The sequence below is a fragment of the Ranitomeya variabilis genome, chromosome 7, assembly GCF_051348905.1.
Source record: "Ranitomeya variabilis isolate aRanVar5 chromosome 7, aRanVar5.hap1, whole genome shotgun sequence".
NCBI lineage: Eukaryota > Metazoa > Chordata > Amphibia > Anura > Dendrobatidae > Ranitomeya > Ranitomeya variabilis.
The window spans coordinates 156,156,708-156,181,124 of NC_135238.1; the positions used below are offsets into that span (position 1 = coordinate 156,156,708).

Here is a 24,417-nt window from a genome sequence, read left to right on the forward strand (position 1 = left end):
TAGAATATCATCAAACAGTTAATTTATTTCAGTTCTTAAATACAAAAAGTGAAACTCATATATTATGTAGAGTCATTACAGACAGAGTGATCTATTTTAAGTCTTTATTTCTGTTAATGTTGATGATTATGGCTTACAGCGAGGGAAAACCCAAAAGTCATGATCTCAGAAAATTAGAATACTTTATAACACCGGCTTGAAAAATGATTTTAAAATCCGAAATGTTGGCCTACTGAAATGTATGTTTAGTAAATGCACTCAATACTTGGTCAGGGCTCCTTTGGCATCAATTACTGCATCAGTGCGGCGTGGCATGGAGGCGATCAGCCTGTGGCCCTGCTGAGGTGTTATGGAAGCCCAGGTTGCTTTGATAGCAGCCTTCAGCTTGTCTGCATTGCTGGGTCTGGTGTCTCTCATCTTCCTCTTGATCACACCCCATAGATTATCTATGGGGTTAAGGTCAAGTGAGTTTGCTGGCCAAAGAAGCACAGTGATACTGTTGTTATTGGTACTTATGGTAGTGTGGACAGGCGCCAAGTCCTGCTGGAGAATGAAATCTCCAAAAAGCTTGTGGGCAGAGGGAAGCATGAAGTGCTCTAAAATTTCCCAGTAGACGGCTGCGCTGACTTTGGTCTTGATAAAACACAGTGGACCTACACCACCAGATGACATGGCTCCCCAAACCATCACCGATTGTGGAAACTTCACACTAGACCTTCAAAGCAGCTTGGATTGTGGCCTCTCCACTCTTCCTCCAGACTATGGGACCTTGAGTTCCAAATGAAATGCAAAATTTACTTTCATCTGAAAACAACACCTTGGACCACTGAGCAACAGTCCAGTTCTTTTTCTCCTTGACCAAGGTAAGAGGCTTCTGGTGTTGTCTATTGGTCATGAGTGGCTTGACACAAGGAATGCGACACTTGTAGCCCATGTCCTGGATACAGCTGTGTGTGGTGACTCTTAAAGCAATAACTGCAGCAGCAGCAGTCCACTCCTTGTGAATCTGCTCCAAATTTTTGAATGGCCTTTTCTTAAGAATCCTTTCAAGGCTGCGGTTATCCTGATTGCTTGTGCGCCTTTTTCTACCACACTTTTTCCTACCACTCAACTTTCCTTTAATATGTTTGGATACAGCACTCTGTGGACAGCCAGCTTCTGTAGCAATGACCCTTTGTGGCTTTCCCTCCTTGTGGAGTGTGTCAATGACTGACTTCTGGACAACTGTCAAGTCAGCAGTCTTCCCCATGATTGTGGAGCCTACTGAAAAAGACTAAGGGACCTTTTTAAACACTTAGGAAGCCTTTGCAGGTGTTTTTTGTTAATTATTCTAATTTACTGAGATAATAACATTTTCATTGGCTGTAAGCCATAATCATCAACATTAACAGAAATAAACACTTGAAATAGATCACTCTGTTTGTAATGACTATATAATGTAGGAGTTTCACTTTTTGTATTGAACTGAAATAAATTAACTTTTTGATGATATTCTAATTTTGTGAGAAGCATCTGTATGTTAATAAATGAAATAACGTAAAAGGGACTGAAACCTCAAAACAAAGGATGGCCCCACCAAGGATAAATTTGAACATATATCTAGCAAAATATAAGTCCTTGGGTGCTTTTCTGACATCCGAGCAAACATCAAAAAGGGAGACTAAATTGCCAGAAAAAAAAAAAGCAACGCAAACTGGTTAGGTAAAATAAACGAAAACCAAACACTTAATTATTTAAAATAGTAACATTTCTGTTCATCAACCGCCCGAGTCCATTCTTTGTTCCAACAGGAGTTTCATGTCTAAAAATAGTTACTTATTTTTAATTGACCAAGGAATTATTATTGTAAATATTTAAAAAATAAATAGAAAAATGTAATACTTTAAATACTGCTACAGCTATAAAGGATCATTTCTAGGATATTATACATTCTAACACCCAAAAAATGAAAAAAGATATAAACATACTGTACAAAAATAAATCTGTATGGTAAAAGTGGTTGAACCACAAGACACAGCATAGCGAACATGAGTACAACAAGAACGTATCTCAATGTGCTCGCTCGTGCATATCGTCAGCTCAGAGGATGATTGTTGGAAATTTGTGTTATGGGGAATCTGATCTCAATATGCCGAGTTGCCAATTTAACAGATGAATATATTTTTTTTTAAACGTAATGAGATGATCTTAGAAAGAGAACAGGCCTGGAAGGACAGATGTAGGCTAGAGCCTAAAACATTAGACTTATATTAAATTTGATTAATAATCAGGTAAATGACAGGACATAATTAATAATTAAAAGGACATAATGATAGTCCTTCCGATCATTTCATAGACAGTAAACAAAAATTGGTACTCTGCCAGAATTTGGCTGACGGGGCAGGAGGAGCAGACATGGGGGATTTTATTAAGGGATAAGGAGAGAAGGTAAAATATCAGGCATATGTTGTGTAAGTCTCTAATATGAGTAGGGTATAGTATTCAAAGGCAAAGAGATGAGGGATTAATCATGATTCATGAACAGATACACAATCCAATATTTCACACAGTATTTTCATCAAAAGTGGAAGAAAAAGAAAACGATTCTCCACATTACTGCCACCTGCTAGACAAAGATGGTCCAACATCGCCCTCAATAGGCACCTAGTGGAAATGCAAAACCAACAATTTCTTGCTCGTGGTTTTTTTTTCCCACAGATCCCACACATATCCATTATAATCTATGGCGCTATTCACATGTTTGTTTTAAGTCTATGGGTCCTTGGAAGACCTGTACAGCACACGGACAGCATTGGTGTACACTCTGTGTACTGTACCATCTATGTACTGTCCGTGCTTTACATTGCAAAGTATTAGGAGAAGCTTTGTAATATATTTATCCGTGTAAAACACTGATGACACAGACGGTAAAAACGAACACACCGATCCAAAACTCTGATGCCACCAGTGCCATTTTTTTCACATAAGTGTTTAAACACGGACGTCTGAATGAGGCCTTATAGAGCTCGGCCATTTGTTCAGCAAATATCAAAGCTAAAACCACTAAACATTGAGCTGGGAGCTTCCATCCTGAGAGGCACACACTCACTGTAAAGACGGAACCAGGGAGTGAGCACTTTATTTTAGCAGAAATTATTGCAGAGCTTTAAAAAGTTACCTGCTCAGCAGATTCATGCGGCCCGAACCACGAGCAACATGAATCAGAGCCCGACTGCATGATGGCATCCAGAAGTGTTTCAGAGTAAAACCTGGCAGCATTTCATAGAAAAACATTGCATGAAAGGCGCCCAGTGACTTTAGGGAGAGACCTGACTAGTCTGATGGTGCCCCTGGGTGGCTCCTCCATGCCTCGCTACAGTGGATTGATTGGTCGCAACCATGTGTGTAACTAAGGAGAGATCTGTCAATCAACTGCAGTGGGGCGGGGAGAAGCCAACAGGAGCATCGTTGGACTAGTCCGGTCTTTTCCTACCATCCCTAGCTGGCTTTTCATACTATGCTTTCTCTAAAAATACTGCAATGTTTTAGAGTAAGGCCTCATTCACACTTCAGTATTTGTACAAAGCCAGGAGTGTCTCCATACACAGAACAGGTGTTCATTTTTTCAATAATAGTTTCTCTCTGCACGTTCCACTCCTGGCTTTGGCAAAAAAACACTGATGCAAAATACTGACCAAATAGGTGTCTGCAGGAGACCCAAAGCATACCTGAATGTAACTGCACAGCCGGGCTCGGATCCTTGCTGCTCATTGTTGGGGCACCTTGAATCTAATGACCGGTTCCCAGTAAAGCCACCATTAACAGACTAAGCTTGGGTCTTCCAACTCTCCTCCAGCAAACGTATTTTTGTTCTCAGGGCAGATAACTTCCTACGATGAGTGTCTGGAAGCAGCTTATTTCCCCATCCGCTTTGAAAACACATACATGCTGGGCCAAATGTCATCGTTTTGTATGGGACTTGTGGGAATAGGTGATGGATAAACAAGTGTTCTTATAAATAGGTGATGGATTAACAATTGTATCTTATACAATCTCCACGAACTGGAGGAGTACCGCTTCACCACATCCAACCAGGCCCAGAACATCAACGAGAAACACAGTATCCATCTATCATGCAAACACTCGCCATACTATTGACCTGTTGAAACCCGGCCTATCTAGTCTCCATCACCACAGTGTCGAAAAGAAGTTGTTTTTTTTAATAGAAAAAAAACATACACAATTTTTTCGATGAATGCTTTTTTTCTTATTTGAGCAGAACCAGACAAAAAAAAGCCCATAATACTATGTGCCACAAGATCCAGGTGATATAAGGCTTATGTGTGCTAATGAGGGTATGTTATTAAACTGTCTGTTGGTGTTTAATGATCTTCTACAGTTTTACTAGGTCAAGGGCTCATTCTATTTCATAGATTAGGATAGATAAGGATTTAATGACATTTAACATAATGATGGCTCCTTCTTAAATCATTAACTTTCCTGGAGATAGATGGAAGCACTGTTGACCTTTTGCATCTAGAACTGTACCGACAAGATGTACAAACAAATAGGTTTTTACTTGTACAGTAGATCAGTCATGGGAATCCATTACAAAAACAAATATACTGTACATGCAAAACAACATTTTTAAAGGGATAAAATAACCGATCAGCACGTTTTTAAATATGGAGGTAGTGATATCTTTTTTTTTTTTTTTTTTTTTTACTACAGACCTCATGTGAAAATCATGAGAAATCTAGCAAAGAAGTCATATGCAAACAAGGGCACAAGTGTAATAAGGGTGTGTTAATTCATTAGAAAGAAAAATGTGAAGTGCATTGACCTGCCCCCAGTGCACTTCCAGTCTGATTTGCATACGGTATCTATACTAGATTTCTCATGACTGGCACATCGGATCTCTACAGAGAGGAGAGACAAGTGACTATACAGACATACCACTACTTCTGTATGTAAAAGCATACTGACAGGTTCTCTTTAAAAATGTAGCAAATTTTTCACCTAATCTAAGAAGCTAAACATTTTTTGTTAACAAATGTTTAAAAATCCAAAAATATTATATTTAAATGGAATCTGGAATAATGATTAACGCACCAAACCACTAATATTGTCATGGAGCGCTTTCACAGATAAGCAAATCTGTAGCTTACCCAACACAGACATCAAATCAAGTAAAAGGTGGTGGTGCCAGGCAGGAAATAGAGCCAGAGGCTCAGGAAGTGCTCTGCTCATGCCCAGAGCACTTCAGCTGCATTTGCGTCTGGATTAAAACATGGATTTAAAAAAAAAAAAAAAAAAAAAATTAGTTTTGGAGCAGCAGATTTTAAAAATAAAAATGGTACTGATTGGCTTATTTTTCAAATAGCTAAATGACAATATATGAGTTTTAGGGGAATTTATGGCTGAGAATTATTCATCTCCAATGACAAGCATCTTTAGTACTCAGAAGAAAAACCTTTGCCCCGTGTGACATGCTGCTAACATGCTAGTCAGACACCAGCTTCTTACAGCGTTCCTGAGAAACCTTTGCCCATTCTACATGGTCAATGTCCTCTACTTCACTAATATTCTTGGGTTGTCAAGCGAGTGGTTCATAAAGTTAAGAAAAACAAGATAATTGCCTTGCACAAACAAGAAAAACAATACATTAGATCAGCAATATGTCTGGAGAAGGAAGAATCAATGATTATTATTATAGCGCCATTTATTCCATGGCGCTTTACATGTGAGGAGGGGTATACATAAAAACAAGTACAATAATCTTAATCAATACAAGTCATAACTGGTACAGGAGGAGGACCCTGCCCGCGAGGGCTCACAATCTACAAGGGATGGGTGAGAATACAGTAGGTGAGGATAGAGCTGGTCATGCAGCGGTTTGGTCGATCGGTAGTTACTGCAGATTGTAGGCTTGTCGGAAGAGGGGGGTCTTCAGGCTCTTTTTGAAGGTTTCGTTGGTAGGTGAGAGTCTGATATGTTTTGGTACAGGGTTCCAGAGTAGGGGTGATGAGCGAGAGAAATCTTGTATGCGATTATGAGAAGAGGAGATAAGAGGGGAGTAGAGAAGGAGATCTTGTGAGGATCTGAGGTTGTGTGCAGGTAAGTACCGGGAGACGAGGTCACTGATGTATGGAGGAGACAGGTTGTGGATGGCTTTGTATGTCATGGTTAGGGTTTTGTACTGGAGTTTCTGGGCAATGGGGAGCCAGTGAAGGGATTGACAGAGTGGAGGGGCTGGGGAATAGCGGGGGGACAGGTGGATTAGTCGGGCAGCAGAGTTTAGAATAGATTGGAGGAGTGTGAGAGTGTTCGAGGGGAGGCCACAGAGTAGGAGGTTGCAGTAGTCAAGGTGGGAGATGATGAGGGCATGGACTAGGGTTTTTGCAGATTATTGGTTGAGGAATATATGGATCCGTGAAATTTTTTTGAGTTTAAGTCAGCAGGAAGTGGAAAGGGCTTGGATATGTGGTTTGAAGGAGAGATCAGTGTCAAGGATTACCCGCGAGGCAGCGAGCTTGTGGGACTGGTGAGAGTGGGCAGCAGTTTACTGTAATGGATAGGTTCAATGGGTGGGGGGGGGGGGTCACGTGAGATGGGGGAAAGATGATGAATTCTGTTTTGTCCATGTTAAGTTTCAGAAATCTAGCGGAGAAGAAGGATGAAATATTGGACAGACACTGAGGGATTCTGGTTAGTAGGGAGGCGATATCTGGTCCAGAGATGTAGATTTGTGTGTCATCAGCATAGAGGTGATACTGAAAGCCACGAGATTCTATGAGCTGTCCCAGGACAAAGGTGTAAATGGAGAAGAATAGGGGTCCTAGGACTGAACCTTGCGGGACTCCGACTGATAGGGGGCAAGGTGAGGAGGTGGTGTGCAAATGGGAGACGCTGAATGTCCGGTCTGTTAGGTATGACGAGATCCAGGATAGGGCCAAGTCTGTGATGCCAAGGGATGAGAGACTCTGTAGTAATAGGGAATGGTCCACTGTGTCAAAGGGAGAGGACAGGTCCAGGAGGAGGACAAAGTAGTGTCGCTTGCTCTTGGAAGTTAATAGGTCATTGGTGACTTTAGTTAGGGCAGTTTCAGTGGAGTGGTGTGACCAGAAGCCAGATTGTAAGCGGTCGAAGAGGGAGCAAGAAGAGAGATAGGAGGACAGTTCAAGATAAACGTGTTGTTCCAGTAGTTTGGAGGCATAGGGGAGAAATGATATAGGGCGATAGCTAGATATAGAGGATGGGTCAAGAGAGGGCTTTTTGAGCATAGGAGTGATTAAGGCATGTTTAAAGCTTGAGGGGAAAACACCATAAGCTAAAACGACCACCCTGCCTATAGTGAAGTATGGTGGGGGCTCAATGATGCCTACAGTGAAGCAAGGCCCTGGACGGTGATACTCTGCGGCTGATATTAATTCCTTTGCATTGGAAAGCTACAGTGTGTGGGGGCAAGATGGATTCAATCAAGTATCATAACATCCCAGGAGAAGACATCATGTCTTCTGTAATAAAGCTGAAGCTTCAGCACCACTGGACCTTAAAAAAAAAATGACAATGATTCTATTGGCATCTCAAAGTCAGCTAAGGCACGATTTCAGAAAAAGTCTTGGAATATTCTGGAGTGTCACAATTATCTGGCTTGCCCACTATAGAAAGTGTTTTGTGAGCTTTGTAAAATGTTGCTGCAGCATAAACCCAAGAATATTAGTGGACTGGAGGCCATTGGCCATGAAGACTGGCCTAAAATTCCCCAGGAACGCTGCCAGAGGCTGCTGTCTGGTTATACATCACGTGTGCAGCAGGTTATAATATCCAAAACTGCTCTAAGTACTACGAATGCTTGTCATGAAGGGGGACATAAGTCTGCAGTACTCATTAGTGGCTGATGACACCCAACTATGTACCTCTGCTCCTGACATCACCCCCACTCTAAAGCTGCTGTCACACTAGCAGTATTTGGTCAGTATTTTACATCAGTATTTGTAAGCCAAAACCAGGAGCGGGTGATAAATGCAGAAGTGGTGCATATGTTTCTGTTATACTTTTCCTCTGATTGTTCCACTCCTGGTTTTGGCTTACAAATACTGATGTAAAATACTGACCAAATACTGAACGTGTGACGGCAGCCGAATACAAAATACCAGGGATTGTCAGTGTGCTTTCTCGAACATCATGTCCTCCCTCTATCTGAAACTGAACTGCTTGAATTTCCTTTCTCTACTAACCTACCTATACCTGACTTAATTTTCTTTGGTGGTGCAACCATAGCTCCCAAGTAGCAAGCTGGCTCTCTTGGGGTCATATTTGACACAGAAATTTCCTTTATTCCCTATTTTTTCTCACCTGAAATTGGACGGACAAAAAAGAAAAAGAAAAAAAAAAAAAAGAAATCGCAGTATGCTGCGTATCTCGGACGAGAGTCGCCAATGCAAGTCAATGGATGCGAGAAAGAAAAAATGCACAGCACTCGCACCATGCAAGTGCTGTTCATTTTTTACGCACTGGTGTCCTTTGAAAAGCTTGTAATTCATGTGTGGTGTACAGTAAATTCACACTGACAGGTTAGAAATATATATATATATATATATATATATATATATATATATATATATATATATATATATATATATATATATATATATATATATATATACACACATATACATATACACACACACATACATACATATGTATATACAGTGGGGCAAAAAAGTATTTAGTCAGTCAGCAATAGTGCAAGTTCCACCACTTAAAAAGATGAGAGGCGTCTGTAATTTACATCATAGGTAGACCTCAACTATGGGAGACAAACTGAGAAAAAAAAATCCAGAAAATCACATTGTCTGTTTTTTATCATTTTCTTTGCATATTATGGTGGCAAATAAGTATTTGGTCAGAAACAAAATTTCATCTCAATACTTTGTAATACATCCTTTGTTGGCAATGACAGAGGTCAAACGTTTTCTGTAAGTCTTCACAAGGTTGCCACACACTGTTGTTGGTACGTTGGCCCATTCCTCCATGCAGATCTCCTCTAGAGCAGTGATGTTTTTGGCTTTTCGCTTGGCAACACGGACTTTCAACTCCCTCCAAAGGTTTTCTATAGTGTTGAGATCTGGAGACTGGCTAGGCCACTCCAGGACCTTGAAATGCTTCTTACGAAGCCACTCCTTCGTTGCCCTGGCGGTGTGCTTTGGATCATTGTCATGTTGAAAGACCCAGCCACATTTCATCTTCAATGCCCTTGCTGATGGAAGGAGGTTTGCACTCAAAATCTCACGATACATGGCCCCATTCATTCTTTCATGTACCTGGATCAGTCGTCCTGGCCCCTTTGCAGAGAAACAGCCCCAAAGCATGATGTTTCCACCACCATGCTTTACAGTAGGTATGGTGTTTGATGGATGCAACTCAGTATTCTTTTTCCTCCAAACACGACAAGTTGTGTTTCTACCAAACAGTTCCAGTTTGGTTTCATCAGACCATAGGACATTCTCAAAAAACTCCTCTGGATCATCCAAATGCTCTCTAGCAAACTTCAGACGGGCCCGGACATGTACTGGCTTAAGCAGTGGGACACGTCTGGCACTGCAGGATCTGAGTCCATGGTGGCGTAGTGGGTTACTTATGGTAGGCCTTGTTACATTGGTCCCAGCTCTCTGCAGTTCATTCACTAGGTCCCCCCGCGTGGTTCTGGGATTTTTGCTCACCGTTCTTGTGATCATTCTGACCCCACGGGGTGGGATTTTGCGTGGAGCCCCAGATCGAGGGAGATTATCAGTGGTCTTGAATGTCTTCCATTTTCTAATTATTGCTCCCACTGTTGATTTCTTCACTCCAAGCTGGTTGGCTATTGCAGATTCAGTCCTCCCAGCCTGGTGCAGGGCTACAATTTTGTTTCTGGTGTCCTTTGACAGCTCTTTGGTCTTCACCATAGTGGAGTTTGGAGTCAGACTGTTTAAGGGTGTGCACAGGTGTCTTTTTATACTGATAACAAGTTTAAACAGGTGCCATTACTACAGGTAATGAGTGGAGGAAAGAGGAGACTCTTAAAGAAGAAGTTACAGGTCTGTGAGAGCCAGAAATCTTGATTGTTTGTTTCTGACCAAATACTTATTTTCAACCATAATATGCAAATAAAATGATAAAAAAACAGACAATGTGATTTTCTGGATTTTTTTTTCTCAGTTTGTCTCCCATAGTTGAGGTCTACCTATGATGTAAATTACAGACGCCTCTCATCTTTTTAAGTGGTGGAACTTGCACTATTGCTGACTGACTAAATACTTTTTTGCCCCACTATATACATACATACATACATACATATACACACGCGTCAGTGACACACTCATGTATACAGCTCTGCCAAAACTTAAGAGACCACTGCAAAATGTTCAGTTTGTCTGATTTTTCTCTTTATAGGTATATTTTTGAGGAAAATGTAAATTGTTTGTTTAGTCTATAAACTTCTGACAACATGTCTCCTAATTTCCAAGCAATAAATTTTGTATTTTTTTCTGACAAAGAAAAATGGTCAAAATAAAAAAAACAAACAAAAAAAAAAAAACACAACAGTGCTTTCAGACCTAAAATGATGCAAAGAAAACAAATTCATAATCATTTAGAAACAGCAATACTAATGTTTTATCTCAGGAAGAGTTCAGAAATCAATATTTTGTGGAATAACCATGATTGTTAATCACAGCTTTCATGCGTCTTGGCATGCTTGCCACCAGTCTTTCACACTGCTCCTGGCACAAAAATGTAAGCAGTTCTTCTTTGTTTGATGGCTTGTGACCATCCATCATCCTCCTGATTACATTCCAGAGGTTTTCAATGGGGTTCAGGTCTGGAGATTGGGCTGCCCATGACAGGGATTTGATGTGGTGGTCTCTTAATTTTTACAAGAGTTGTATAGTGATCTCAATCGGCACACATCAAAGGGTGCCCAATATACCAGTGCAAATGATAAAAATGGTTCACTCCAGCTAGTGATGAGAGAATATACTCGTTACTCGAGATTTCCCGAGCATGCTCGGGTATCCTCAGAGTATTTTTTTAGTGCTCGGAGATGTAGTTTTCATCGCCACAGCTGAATGATTTACATCTGTTAGCCAGCATGATTACATGTGGGGATTCCCTAGCAACCAGGCAACCCCCACATGTACTCAGGCTGGCTAACAGATGTAAATCATGCAGCTGCGTCAACAAAAACTAAATCTCCGAGCAAATACTCGAGCATGCTCGGGAAATCTCCAGCAACGAGTATACTCGCTCATCACTACTCCCAACCTTTTTTTTTTTTTTCCGGATAGTAGTGAAAAAAACAACAACAACAACAACAAAAAAAAAAAAAAAACACACACGAGACCAAACCATCTTTATTTTTTCTACTGGTATATTGGACACCTTTGATTGATGTGTGATTGATAGCACTATGTCTTTTGGACCTGTTTGTACTCCAAGGCTGTGTGTGCACACACAGTGCGTTTTTGAGGCGTTTTTTTTTTCCATGCGGAATGGGCCAAAAATGCCAGGGAATCCAGCGAAGTCAATAAGAATCCTGAAGTGCTGCGCACATGATCAGTATTTTTCCTTTCAGGATTTGCTGTGAACTAAAATCTGCAGAATGTCAATTCTTCATGCAAAAAATGCTGTAGATTTTCCACAGCGTTTATGCTGCCAAGAGATGCAGAAACCTTGCAGAAATTTCTGCAAGAAAATACTCAATGTGCGCAATACCCTTAGGCTAAGCCTCCATTTTTATCATCATCATCATCAATAAAAGTCATTTTGTCCCACCTTATATAGATATACTCCTTGCTGGCTACCGATCTATTGATTGGACCTCCTCAGCTATAGGGAATGTGCTTCTACACTCAGGGCACAAGTCACAAATAGGAGAGAGGGACTTTAACCATTCACATTTGAGAATTTATTGCAAAGGTGTATCTTAACATACAATGATGATTTTTTTTTTGCAGAACAAGTTGCAGGTTTTTTGCCATCGTTGTCTGGAATACCAGACATTTTTTTTGCATCTTAGAAATTGACATTCTGCAGATGCAAAAGGCAGGTTAATTTTAATATTGAAAAGTGTTTTTAAATCTCATCCACATATTTACTCCTTGTGAATATTTTTCCCAGCAATATGCGCTCCTGAAGGATGATGATGGAACTTGATATTCTGATTCAAGGATGATTTTTATTTCAAACTTTCAAACGTTCAAAGTTTGAAATAAAAATCATCCTTAAATCAGAATATCAAGTTCCATCATCATCCTTCAGGAGCGCATATTGCTGGGAAAAACATTCACAAAGAGTTATCGCCTATGAAAGCACTGTTCAGTGCGCTCATCAGTTCCCAGATCTTTGCAGCAAACTGAGTGGAAAGAGGAATGGAGTGATCCATGGATTGGATCTATACACAGTACAGTATATCAAGACACCAAAAAGGTGAGTGGTTTCACACTGAGTACACACCTTTGGAAACTAACTACTACACTCAGAAGTCTGCGCTTCCCATTTCTCTCCCTAGAATCCCCTCTTGTTTTACATATTTACTCCTGCCGATTTTACCTTTGTAGATCTGAAGGTAAAATGTGCAGCTTTTCCATCCCGTATGGACTTACCCTACTGCAGGTGGTGGATGCAGGCAGCGAGTGTTCAGGACCAGACGATAGACACCACTTGCCATAGATAAGAAGCTGAACAAAATGAATATACGACTGAGACCCTAATGCTGCAGATCTATTGCTCATACCATACCTGCACCGTCGTCTAGGGATACAAATTATTGCAATAAAGCAAAGTAGTTCTGTGTTGTGATGATAAGCAGTTTGTGCTTTACAGGGCAGAAGTCACAAACAACTTGTACTAAGAGTTTTATTGCAAAGGTGTGACTTAAATAACATATACATGCTTATAATGGAAGTTCATTTCAAAAATAACTTTTAAGAAGTTTAATTGTTCTTTAGTTTCAGAAATCCCCCCCCCACTACACAGACAAAAAAGACAAGAAAACTGAGATTTACTCATCTTCCCCAGTCCCTGCACTTAGTATCCAGCACAGTACCGCGTGCCTGTTATTGTCTGCAGCTCTGAGGTCACATTGCCAGCGCTGCAATCAGTGACCTCAGCGGCTCTGAGAGGCTCGTGCCAGGTACTGGGGCACTTGCGCCGGGTACTGGGGCAGAGCCGCTGAGCCCACTTACTGGCTGCAGTGCTATCGCCAAGACATCAGTGCTGCAGACAAGAACAGGCACCAGGAGCAGTGGCCGAGACAGAGGTTTTCTGAAGCCAGCAAACTCCCTTAAAAGGGGTTGTGCACTACTGGGCAGCCACTTCTTAAAATGCTACTGTACCCCGCATAAAATAAAAACAACACCTACTAACCTTTCCTCACCAGCGCGGTTCCAAGGATTTAATTCTGTATTTTCCAGCACTCTGTAGGCCATCAGCAGCCAATGATCAGCTGCAGCCTTCACACTTCTGTAAGACAGGACAGTTTCATCTGAAAAAACTGTGAAGGCTGCAGCCCATCAGTGGAGGAGGTCAAGGCAGCATGACGGTATATGATTAACCTGAGGGACTCATGAACAAAAACGGGAATGCATTCCGAAACCCAAGAAATTCTACCCCCAAAAAAATCCATCTATGCATATTTTAATAGATATAAAAATTCAAAGACTCAAACCATGGATTTCCTTACCTATAACCTTCCGAGCCAACTGTATCGCTGCATTAACAACATTACCCTGTACCACTTCATCAACAATCCCAATCTGTAATGCTTCAGTGGCAGGGACATGTCTTCCTGCAAAAATAAAATACAAAGCACCAATTAGTCCAGGGGAGTCCTTCAACTATAGCAACTTCTTTAATTTACATGTATAATATGCATTGCAAAGCAGTTGCTACCTCATGTAAAGGTCAAAGTGGCAACATATACACTATGGATCAACAGCAAATCTAGGCTATAGCATTGTATACCTCTGTTTAGAATTGATTGACTCATTTTTGGTTGGAAAAAAATTTGCATGTGTATATTTTTTATTCATTAGAAGAATTTTAAAAAGAGTATGTCCAATAATCCACTTAAAAACCGATCGGCCCATTGGTTCAACCCTCCACAACAGTCATAGTCTGTCATGTGGTCGATAACTGGCTGCAGTGCTCTCATTTTTTTGGGATGTCCCTTGGATGTCTGAAGGAAGCGTGAGAACTGCATCCTATTAGTATCTGCTGACGTGAGCAAGAAGACCCATTGAATGAGATTGTTGCAGTAGACAAGTATTTTTTATTTTACATTTGGGAATATAGTATTTATGAAGTGATGGTCATAGTAGTGTAAGACCGGGGTCATTTCCTATTTTTGCGCTTTAGTTTCTCCCTCCTTCTTCCAAGAGTTATTGTCACGACACAGCTGTCGGGTGACCATGGTTTCCTTCCCTGTCTCTAATACTAGGGGGCACACTAGCTTGCCCTATTTCTCGGAATACTTCTGAAGGTGAAGAAGCCGGGGCCTTCACCCTTGCCTTATCTCCTGAATCAGCCCTCTGTCTGTTCTCTTCCCCCACCCAAGGGGAGAGGGGCGCCACTGTGCACCGCAGTACACCAACATGATGAACAAGGCAACACAAACAAGGGTAACTGAAAATAACAGGCATACAAATATTCACTCACATATAACAGACGAATGCACCGGGGTGTGAAGGTAGAGGAATAAACCAAAATTAGAGGAGGGAATGGAATTATCACACTTACAAACCCACGCAACAGTCACAGATAACCACAAAACCACCTCTCTTCCAATCCATGCAGCATAAGCTTGCTCTGAGGATGTGTTTCAGTCAGGACCCAGATTACATAGGGGATAGCAGTGGCTAACCGAGCTCTACTGAGTTCAGATTCCCAGAGGTCCCAACATGGCTGATTAACCCTTCTCCTGCCAAAAGAAATTAACACTGTTTAAAAAGAAGGTGAAGGGCTTCTTTTTAGCGCAGGAGTAGGAGCAATCAGACGCTGTGGTCTTCTGGCTCCTCTCTGTTGCAGTAACCCATGACAGCTATAACTTTTTCTGTTGACACAGGTGTATTAGGGTAGAATATTTGCAAGTTGTTGCAATTATTTTTTGGGGTTTTATTTTTTACGGCATCGTGCAGTATCAATTACTTAGCAACATGATTTTAAAGGTCAGTACAATTACGGAGATACCAAATTTGCAGGTTTTATTTTTTTTTTTATTATTCATGTGGTCAAAATAAAAAATAATTTCAATAGGGCCTGTTATTTGGACATCAATCTGACATCTTTATTGATACCATTTTTTAGGTTTATACGTTCTTTTGACTCCTTGTTATTGCATTTTTGGGTGAGAATTGTGATGATCGTGACGCCATACTGATTTAATTTTTTTTTTCCCACAATTTTAGCGTTCGCCATATGGGACAAATACCTTTATAAAATTATTATTAATTAAGCTGATTACGCAGAAATACCAAATATGTTATTTTGTATTTACTTATAAAAGTTTAAATTTTCTTCCTTTTTCCGAAAGTATAAGTAGGTTTTCTATATTTTTTACAGTATTTTAAAGGGACTCTGTCACCTGAATTTGGAGGGAACAATTTTCAGCCATAGGGGCGGGGTTTTCGGGTGTTTGATTCACCCTTTCCTTACCCGCTGGCTGCATGCTGGCTGCAATATTGGATTGAAGTTCATTCTCTGTCCTCCATAGTACACGCCTGCGTAAGGCAAGATTGCCTTGTGCAGGCATGTACTACGGAGGACAGAGAATGAACTTCAATCCAATATTGCAGCCAGCATGCAGCCAGCGGGTAAGGAAAGGGTGAATCAAACACCCGAAAACCCCGCCCCTATGGCTGAAAATTGTTCCCTCCAAATTCAGGTGACAGAGTCCCTTTAATCATTTTAAATGAGCCCTTTAAGGTCACTTGAACCTGTGATCTCTTGACTACCTAAGCAATAAACGGCAATACCGTAGTATTGCAGTGCATTGTCAAATCGATAATCTCCTATGAAGCCATGCCACAGGATGGTCTTCACCGCAGATCTCACGTTATACCAGGGGGGAGAGGGGGGTCTTCAGAACTTCCTAGGCTTCCATTTAAACCAACCGGAACCCTGGAATCTCATTGAAAAAGTTGCCCGTAGCTGTCACAAGTCACATGTTGAAGACTTAAATGTGACAGTAATCCCTGACAACGGCATTTAATAAGTAAAACTGATGTGATGGGAGCTAGGTACCCGCACTGCAATGCTCAGCTCCTGAGCCTATTCCATGCGGTGATAGTACAAGCTGAAAATGTGGATAGAATTGCGCTAACTTAGATTTTTTTATTTCTATTTTATGCATAAATAAAAAAATAATCACCTCGTACAATCACATCTAGAGCTGCGGGAACACCAATTAACCGGGGTAGGCGTTGTGTTCCTCCGGCTGCTGGCAGAATGCCAATTAGTACTTCGGGAAGACCCACCCGGGACTGTAATCAAAAACAGCATGATGACATTCAAGATGCACAGTTATATGCAATATTATTATTTTCTCTCATTTATACAGTGTCAAGATATTTATCTACAAAACTGCAATGAAAGATTCCTTACTGATTCACATTATTTTATGTGATTCTGAGTTTTATGACCCAATTGCTAGACAATTTTTATTTTTTTTAATTAAAACAACGAGTAAGTTTGAAGGCTGAACGAAAAACAAAAGTAGGGTAAAAATGTGTGTACATGTAGAAAATAATGGTCACATCATTCAACAGGAATGAGGATGCAAATCATGACCCCATACAGTGGATCTTTGTTGGAGGTGTGACAGGCTATGATTGATGGAGGATTCTGACAAAATGTGTCTATTCGATCCTTTGCCATATATCCAATATAATCTATTAATGATCATTGCCACTTCGACAAACTTTGCATAAATTAATAGTAAATGCAAATATACAAAAAATGTTACAATATATCTTATCACAGAAATATTTTCCTTTCTCCACTTGTGAGACACTTCTTCCCCTTCTGCACTAATTATTTATTCTGAAAAAAACAACTCAAATGCGTGTTACTCAAAGATACAATGCCGGCTCATTGAGAAGTCAGGTTACTGCTGTTATTACAGTATATGGAGGAGAAGGGGCAGAGAGGAGGGTGCAAGAGAAGTGGTAGAAGCACAGACACATGCAGAAGGTTCTAGTCATTTATCGCACTTCAGTGTTGGATTCACAGCTACTCTTCTCAGTGAATCTTGATTTTTTGATTCAGAACATGTGTGAGAACTTTTCAGCTCCTCATCATTACTGTTGAAAGCTATATGTTACTTATTTCCATTTTTATTTATCATAGTATCTGCTATTCCCTGTGAAGCTGGTTTTGCTCCTTAGTGCTCGCCCTTTCTTGGGGGACATTGCACCAAAGATTAGGGGAAGTGGCCTGCTCCGGTCTTCTAGTAATAGCCAGCCTCAATGATCACATCTCCTTCCATGCAGGCTGAGATCAAGGGGTGTTAATACACAGGATCTGCCAAATTACAGGTCCGGTGTGTTCCTCTGCGGCAGCAGGGGGAGCAGGGAAGGAGTCTGAAAGATTCTGCGCCAGAGATTCTGAGGTTTTTCCTCAGGCTAGGAGCCACCTGTGAATCTGAAGGAGTGAATGAGCAGGAACAGATCCTGAGTGGAAGGGGGCAAGAGGGTTTTCGTGCACACAAAGCAAGGCCAGAATACACAGGGCCTGTAGCATAGAAGGGGCCGGCCGTGTCCCCTAATCTCAGACTGCAATAAAAGATGTGATCAGGGGGTTGGCGAATACTAGAAGCCAGGAGACGGCCTCACCCCCTTTCCGTGATGTAAAGCCCCCAAGTAGGAGGAGGAGCACTGCGCAGCAAAACCAGCGTCACAGTGAACAGCAGACACTATCAGGATTAGAAACAGCGCAATGGATGTCCGCTTTATAGTTTAATGAAGGCTTTTCCATGGAAACACTTTTTTTATTATTATCTCTCCGTAGTTCCCCTTTAAAAATAAGGCCATGAAAAAATACTCACGTTTCTAGTTACTGTCCAGCATAGCTCACTGATGAAACCCACTGATACAAGTTGCAAAAGGTTTAGAACCCCTTTATCGATGCAATTTCACTCTGTAGCTAGGAAATGTTACCTACAAATGTCTAGACATAAAAATAGGAGGCGCTAGAGTTCTAGTCCTCATTCTCTCTGCAGATTTAGGGTAAGTTCACACAGGGCGTTTTTGCTGCTTTTTATGCTAATTTTCAGCTGCTTTTTACAGTACCAGCAAAGCCTATGAGATTTCAAAATCTCACGCAGACACATTGGTTTTTTGTGTGATCAGTATTTTGTGCTTTGCTGCGCTTTTTTGGACATAGAGCATGTCACTTCTTTCAGCGTTTTTGCTACGTTTTTTTCACCCATTGACTTGAATAGGTGTTGAAAAAAACGCAGCAAAAACACAGGAATCATTATTTGCTGCGTTTTTTTCTGCTGAAAATCCAAGGACATTAGCATGGACAAAGAGAAAAAAAAAAAACGCACCAAAAACGCACCTAAACCTGCGTTTTTGACGCAGCTTCTTTCCTGCCAAGAAGATCAGGTTTTGCTGCAGAAAAAAAAAAGCAGCAAAAACGCCCTGTGTGACCTTACCCATAATTTCCCAGAGGAGCAGACAAGGCATTTAAGTCTCCTCACTCTGACATGCCAAACCTGGCTTGTCACTCTCCACAAGGAGAAACGTTACCTCTTAGGGTATGTGTCCATGGTCCGTAATCACGGTGCTTTGGACGGAGCGGAATCCCCGCTCCGCCCAAAGCGCCGCCCCCTTCTGTACGAGTGGTGATTCTGGATGTGTTCATTGCACACATCTGGAATCTCCGCACCCCAATACATAGGGCCCTGTGATTTACCTTGTGGCGACGGAGCGTCACCGCAAGGTAAACAGACATGCTGCGTTCTAAAAAGACGCGCCTCATGTCCGTAAACGCAGGGCCGCCGGGTGCATGTTCACACGCATAGTGGAGACGGGATTTCATAAAATCCCCTCCACTATGCTGTAACATCTGGACGCTGCGGGTTGAACGAAGCTAATCCGGATGTAACCCTGAACTAGAACAAATACCCTTAAGGTCATAAAAAAAATTTAAAAAAAAAATAAAAGAAATATTGTGTTATGTCCATTTTTTGCAATGGGTCCTTATAGTAGATGGATGCCCAGTAAGCCATCCAGAGTGTGGCCACTATGGGGTGTATACCCTATGACTGTACGCGTCCGACAGTGACCACAAACGCACGGTGTAGTTTCCTCAATCACAGACTCGCATATAAAGAGGCACGTAGCTATACCGTTACCTGTGCACTGGCCACTCTATAGTGACAAGCCAAGGCTAGCTCAAGCCCTCCACCAAGGGCAACTCCATCAATTGCAGCCACTACAGGTTTCCGGCTAGCTTCAATTGTTGCATTGATATCTTCCAAGGAGACAGTTTTTATAGCTGAGGTGGCAAATTCACGGATGTCAGCACCTAAAACCAAAAATGAACGATAATTAAAAAGCAAAAAATAAAAAAAACAAGTCAGGGTCTTGATAGTTCTAAGCAGATACAGGGTCTCATTCACATGCCAGTGTTTAAACACATACAAGTAAAAATGGTACCGGTGTTAGTGTTTTGGATCAGTGTACGGTCCGTGTGTTTGTTTTTACCATCATCAGTATATTTCACAGATGGATAAATAAAGAAATAAATGACAACGCTTCTCCTGTACTTTGCAATGTTGAATACATACAGACTGCAAAAATAATAAAAAAATCCTTTTGCAATGACATACTAAGTTGAGTGCCAAGTAGTGATGAGCGAATATAACTCGTTACTCGAAATTTCCCGAGCACGCTTGGGTGTCCTCTCGAGTATTTTTAAGTGCTCGGAGATTTAGTTTTTTTTGCCGCAGCTGAATGATTTACAACTACTAGCCAGCTTGATTATATGTGGGGATTCCCTAGTGACCAGGCAACCCCCACATGTACTTATGCTGGCTAACAGATGTAAATCATTCAGCTGCGGCAAGAAAAACTAAATCTCCGAGCACTAAAAAAATACTAGGAGGACCCCCGAGCATGCTCGAGAAATCTCGAGTAATGAGTATATTCGCTGATCACTAGTGCAAAGTTCTTTATTTTACTGAATACATACAAGACACTGATGCCATCCATGTGCTGTATAGGTTTTTCACAGACCCATATACTTGTATTAGCATTTTTCTTCAGTAATACCGGAGTATAACGGACAGATTTCCATGAGTTTTTTGGAAATTCATTATTGGACTGCTGGACATATCCGAGTGTGTATTCTCGTATCTCCAATATTTCAGAGCCTCATTCTCAGATTTGTGGAGGTCCTTGCGATCGCACCTCAGCGACCCTGTGAATAGGTGATAATTTGCCAAGATGGGATGATCCCTTTAAGGCAATGATGACTGTGCATTTGGAAGCCTCTAAGTAGAGGACGATATTTAGAAAAAACGGCTCTGACATTGTAAGGTTACCTGCACACATGGCGGATTCCATGCACTGTATCTGCAGATAAACAGCAGCATGTGTCATACGTGGCTTTTGTTGAAAATTTGCCACTGATTTTACCCTATACATTACAAAATAATGAAATCCATAATGAAAACTATTATTATTAGTGAGATGCAGATTTTAAAAAATATAAATCAGAGAAAATTTGTACAAAGAAAATTTCTGAAATATCAACTTTACCTACTATTCAAACATACTGACCATTTGGCTATTAAGCCAAATTAAATCAAGAAGTGTCTGTTGTTTTTTTCTTTAAAAAAAGATCAACTTTTATTTACAGATTTGTTAAAAGATTTACACAAAACAATAAAATAGTGCCTCCAAACCAATAACTACAATTAATTCTAGGTCAGCTGCACATCAAAACAGGAAACAAATTGGCACCAAAAAACCTCTTATACCTGAGTGAGCCGTCTGACATGGTTCAGGAGCGAAGCGGTCACAGTGCATTCAAAGTTTTTTGGAGTGTAACCAACTGTGTAGTAATTTTGCTATACTTACATGGGATTCTATTATAATTAGCTTACATCTGTGTCATACACTGAATATATTTCTTGAGGTCTCCCTGGTTCTTTGCTCCCTATGATTAGGAGCGGTATAAGAGGTTTTTTGGTCCCAATTTTTTTCCTGTTTTGATGTGCATATGGTTCAGCTGACCTAGAATTAATTGTAGTTATTGGTTTGGAGGCACTATTTTATTGTTTTGTGTAAATCTTTTAACAAATCTGGAAATAAAAGTTGATCTTTTTTAAAGAAAAAAAAAAAAAAAAACAACAGACTTCTTGATTTAATTTGGCTTAATAGCCAAATAGTCAGTATGTTTGAATATTTAATGGAGTGTTGCTCACCCTATGTGTAGGAGAATGGGCCTGGGTTATATGTTTATCTACTGTATTACAATGTGGATTTCACGCACACCAATCTGCCGCACGTACACCATGTCTGCATTTACCCTAAAGCACTAATGCCATGGCTCGCTCTACACTCAGCATCTGTAAATGGTGGCCTTGGATCCAGCGTTATTTCGCTGATGACAGCTTTCCAGCATCGTCATGCTCGCTAGCCAATAAAAAGTAATCCTATAACAATAAAGCATACCGGCACTGAACTTTCCATTGGCCCCTGACAGCACAATGGCCTTCACCGACGGGTCTTTACTGGCTTCTCCAAATTCCTTCACTATTGCATGACGAACAGAAGAGCTGAGAAAGAAAAGAAACAAGAGGAAAGACAAATTAAGGATTTCAGTGTATTAAAGGGAACCTGTCAGCAGGATTGTGCACAATAACCTACCGTGTCAGGTCAGCGCCGTTATACTGATTAGGGCTCAATTCCACTTGCGAGAGAAAAAAACGGTATGTAATCTGGACCGAAAAAAGGGATGAAAAGTATGCGCTTGTCATGCGAGTTCAATGCGATTTTTTAATCGCACCATCCGTTTTATGCAATCCGTTTTTTTTCTCTGCAACTATTTTTATAGTCATTTACAGGATTATTTACAGTGTTCTATGCCATAGAATGGTAAGGTATCCGTTAAAAACGGATGGAATACGGATGGTCCGTATTCCATGCGTTTTTTTTCTCGCACCCATTGACTTGCATTGGCGAGTCTCGTCTGAGAATCGCAGCAATACGCAGCATGCTGCAATTTTTTTCTCAGTTCTATTTCGGCTGAGTAAAAATAAAAAAAAATAAAAAAATAAAAAATCGCAAATGAAAAGACACCTATTGAATAACATTGGTCCGAGTGCAATCCGATTTTTTATCGGAGTGCACTCGTCCGTTTTCCCCGCAAGTGGAAATGAGCCCTTAAAACTTAAAATGATACCTGGTGATGAAATCTGTCTTGTGGCTGTTTCTTAATCTTTAGTTTTGTGTTAATGATATGCTCGTGCCCTAAGGCGGGGTTCATGTATGTGGTACTATGCACAATCCTGCTGACAGGTTCCCTTTAAGGATCCTGATATTTCCAGTACCGGAGATATCAGTGTCCGTGTGTTTTATACATGTGACAACCATGTGCCGTATCAGTATCACAAATACTGGCGCCTGAGATAAGCTGGCACAGTTCACGCCGTTCTCAGACACCGGGTGCTCAAGACAGCTCACATCATTGTCCCCAGCTCTGCCTTCAATCAGCGCGAGCAGGGGACAATGTTGAGTGTTGTTTTCAAGTGTAAAATTAAGAATAAAATAAAAAACAATATCCCTCACCTGTCTGAAGTTGAAAGAATCCAGAGAGTCCCACGCCGTAATCCTTCTGTGCGACATTTGCTGTGCTAAATGAGATCACCACTAGGACTGTGAGAAAAAGTCTCACAGTGCAGCACAAAGCTCATCGACGTCCTGGCTGGGAACGCAGCCTCAGCGACCGGCAATAACCACGATGACGTCACCGCCGGTCACTGAAGCTGCGCTCACAGCAGCTCATTCATCAGTGGTTCTCAGCCTGGATGGTCGCATCTTGGCACCGTCCAGGCCGAATACTATTTATCGCAGACATGGATTACAGCGTGGGGCAGAACGACCGACAGGTGATGGATATGGTTGCTTTTTATTGGACAAAGGCTTCAATAAAATGGGAGTTAGGCAAGTATAACTGTGTTATTTTTAAATAAAAAAGAAAGTGTGTCTTTTTCATTTAAATAAAGGACTTTATTCTGGCTGTGTGTTTATTTACAATGTAACTATAGGATTAGTAATGGATAGGTGTCTTATAGAAGCCTCTCTATTACGAATCCGTGGGCTTGATGTCACCTGACAATACAAAGGTGACATCAACCCCACAAATATGAACCCCACTTGCCACCTCCAGGGATGCGCCTTTTTTTGGGAAGCTGCAGATTTCTATTTTTAGTTAAAAAGAAAAAAAAAAATCACTGCACACATACGAGTTGAAAATTATGCTTCAAGTGAGAATTTATTAATAGTGATTGCTGAAGTGACAGGCAAAATGACGTTTCGGCCAGTTAATAGCCTTGATCACATAGTCGCCCATTTAATGAAGCATCTTAGCAGGGGCGCCGCTATCATGAGGCAAGTTGAGCCCTTTGCTTCAGGCGGCTGTCCTCACTGAAAGACAGGGGGCGGCAGAGCGGCAGTCAGAACTCGTGGTGCCGACTCTCCATAATCCCTAACATTTGCTGAGTGTCACTAGTGCGGTGCGCGCGCCCCAGCTCAACCTATTGGCTGCTCTGTGCGCACAGGACCTGTGATGAGGTCACAGGAGGGGAGGAGTCAAGGGTCACATGATTGGGACCTCCATGGATTATGTGTGGGGTCAGGAGGGGTTTACAGTGTGGATGTAACATAGCCGTGTGTGTACGAGGTGAACGGAGCAGAGCTGAATGTGTACGGAGCGGAGCCGTGTGTGTATGAGGTGAGCGGAGCCACGTGTGTATGAGGTGTACGAGCAGAGCCATGTGTGTATGAGGTGTACAGAGCAGAGCCGTGTGTGTATGAGGTGTATGAGCAGAGCCGTGTGTGTATGAGGTGTACAGAGCAGAGCCGTGTGTGTATATGAGGTGTACGGAGCAGAGCCGTGTGTGTATATGAGGTGTACGGAGCAGAGCCGTGTGTGTATATGAGGTGTACGGAGCAGAGCCGTGTGTGTATATGAGGTGTACGGAGCAGAGCCGCATGTAGATGAGGTGTACGGAGCAGAGCCGCATGTAGATGAGGTGTACGGAGCAGAGCCGCATGTAGATGAGGTGTACGGAGCAGAGCCGGGTGTGTACGAGGTGTACGGAGCAGAGCCGAATGTGTACGAGGTGCACGGAGCGGAGCCGAATGTGTACGAGGTGCACGGAGC

At 41.5% G+C, this 24,417-nt stretch overlaps 1 protein-coding gene across 1 annotated transcript in view; it reads right to left on the minus strand.

Annotated features, from left to right (window-relative positions):
• EHHADH (enoyl-CoA hydratase and 3-hydroxyacyl CoA dehydrogenase) overlaps positions 1-24,417 on the minus strand; it is a 70,024-nt gene that overhangs the window by 42,327 nt on the left and 3,280 nt on the right. Inside the window, exons 2-5 of the mRNA XM_077272126.1 lie at positions 21,705-21,808; positions 19,379-19,551; positions 16,391-16,502; positions 13,706-13,810 (exon numbers count right to left, since the gene is read on the minus strand). Of these exons, the coding sequence (XP_077128241.1) occupies positions 13,706-13,810; positions 16,391-16,502; positions 19,379-19,551; positions 21,705-21,808 (494 nt within the window). The remainder of the gene's footprint in view (positions 1-13,705; positions 13,811-16,390; positions 16,503-19,378; positions 19,552-21,704; positions 21,809-24,417) is intronic.